The following is a 2,147-nucleotide window of genomic DNA, read 5'->3' as shown; positions in this document are numbered from 1 at the left end:
CGGCAGGAGCACCCGGTGCGGTGCGCCCCGCGCTCGGTCGGTGGTCAGAAGGAGGAGACAGCATGACTTGGATTAACGTTAATTTCCCAAGAAAGTACGAGAAACCACCATGTCCCAGCAGGTGTAAACTCGGGGTTTTCCCATGTAACCAGGTTTTGGTTAAAAAAAGACAAGCGGCTCTGTACGAAACGTCCTCACCTTTGCCTGTTTTGTCCGCATTTGTGTGCCGGTACAGCAGACGGTGACGGTGGAGGTGCTGGACCACTTGGAACACCTGGCCTTGGTCGACTTCCGCGATGCGGAGGGTGTGGAGCGGCTGCAGAAAGCAATCCGGTTTGCTGATCAGCTTCGTGAAGTGAACACTGATGGTGTAGAACCTATGGATTCCGTCCTGGAGGACAGGTAATGGGTCGCCTCTGTTTAACCGTTAATGCATCCAGCTATTTCCTTCTGTAACTTTTTTCCCCTGTAAATAAGCCTGGTTACGCGTCTGGCTTACAGCAGAGTCTTACTGTGGCTTTGCGTGGAAGGAAGATGTCATTGGCACCTGTGGCCTTTATGTGTAAGCATAGCAAAGGTGTGCTCCAGTTCTTTTGTGTAGCTTACTTGTCACGAGCAATCTGCCCACACTGCTCCCCAAGTATCCGTCAGTGGCGTTCCCAGTTGCTTCAAAATGTTCCAGTACTTGTCTCACTGCTTACTTAAGACCAAAACCAGGTTTAGAGATAAGCCACACTTCAAATCTCATATTTATAGAATAGCTTAAAGACAGGCTAGTAATTTTTGTTCTTCAGGTGTCTGTATCTCAGGGAAGATGATGTGACAGAAGGCAACTGCACGAACGAGCTGCTGAAAAATGCGAGAGAGAAAGTAGAGGAATATTTTGTAGCCCCACCAGGTATTGTCTTGCTTACAAAAACCTCTTAATTTTGCTTGAATTAACCCGAGGAATGTAACCTGCCATAGCTGCATTTGCTTTCAGAAATACTAGCTTGTAATAAGGAAGTACTAAAATAAGTTACTGTAGCCATCTGTAAAAACCAGACTGCAATCTACTGGTCCAAAGCAGTACAGACGCTAACTTTAGAGTAAAGTTACTGCACATGCTGAGTGATGATTTACAGGGAGTCAGAGAGGACTTGCTTGCATTCCTTACTTGCTCAGGAAATTTAAGCTGCCTGTATGTGCTCAGAATAAACTTGAGAAACTAAGCTCTGCTACCTGGAAGATACCTTACAGCTGGTCTCACACAACTCTCTCTTTGTTTTTTATCAGGTAACATCCCTCTACCAAAGCTAGAAGAACGAGATACTTTTCTGCAGGGCTCTTAGCGAAAGCCCAGAACCCAAACACAATTTCAGTATTTTATGTGGGAAAACTTAAGATTTGTACAGTCACGGATGAAATATCCTGGCACGTATTTTCACCAAAAGAAGAGCACTTGCAAGACAATTTACAGAAGGAAGGTGTAAGATGTTTAGTAGCGCTGCTGAAATTTCAATGTTTATGAAGCTGGAAGGCAAGATGACAGATCACTTCAGTGCTTTTATTTAGCAAAGCAAATTCAATGTTCTTTTTAAAGTTACTGAATCGCTTAAAGGCCTTAAAGAGAACATTAAAAGGTTATGATTAAAAAAACCAGAACACTGTATTTTTCCTCAGCTATTTTGTCAGGAAAACAAGAGTTTGGCAGGCTGTATTTGCCTGTTTGTCACCTTTAGCTCGACTCTGGCTGTGACCCTGTCAGAAGCAACAAAGTCTGGTTTGGAAGAGTCCATAACGTTGCTGAGGATCTCTTTGGCATACGGACAGAACTCAGATTTTCACTACGGAAGAAAAGGCACTTTGAGGAGATCAGTCACTCAGATTATTGAATATTTCTGTTTTATCTCTGTGCTCCATGTCTGTATGGGTTACCTTCTGTTTCACACTTTGTATTTTTATTCTGACAAATTAAATACTAGGAGTTGTACATAATTTGAGAAAGAACTTTTCACACACAGAAATAGCTGCTCCAAAACTAAAAATATTTGCCATCAATATGGCAGGAAATATAAATTAGAGATTAATGATACACATGCATTGTTTCTTATCATCTCAAAAGCCCACCAAGCATATTAGAAATATGATAATTTGAAAAACACTGA

The 2,147-nt window shown here is 42.3% G+C and overlaps 2 protein-coding genes across 2 annotated transcripts in view; both read left to right on the top strand.

The window, feature by feature from the left end:
- The window catches only part of LOC104289626 (dynein light chain 1, cytoplasmic), a 9,200-nt gene that overhangs the window by 298 nt on the left and 6,755 nt on the right, over positions 1 to 2,147 (top strand). The gene's annotated exons all lie outside the window — the stretch shown is intronic.
- On the top strand, positions 110 to 1,331 carry GATC (glutamyl-tRNA(Gln) amidotransferase, subunit C). The gene is made up of 4 exons (XM_009888615.1): positions 110 to 121; positions 236 to 402; positions 795 to 898; positions 1,276 to 1,331. Exons 1-4 carry the CDS (start codon positions 110 to 112, stop codon positions 1,329 to 1,331), a joined length of 339 nt encoding a protein of 112 aa, XP_009886917.1.

This window comes from Charadrius vociferus, unplaced genomic scaffold (genome assembly GCF_000708025.1).
Source record: "Charadrius vociferus isolate BGI_N301 unplaced genomic scaffold, ASM70802v2 scaffold917, whole genome shotgun sequence".
NCBI lineage: Eukaryota > Metazoa > Chordata > Aves > Charadriiformes > Charadriidae > Charadrius > Charadrius vociferus.
The sequence above is the reverse complement of the archived record's forward strand: the minus strand, read 5'-3'. Positions and strand labels throughout refer to the sequence as shown.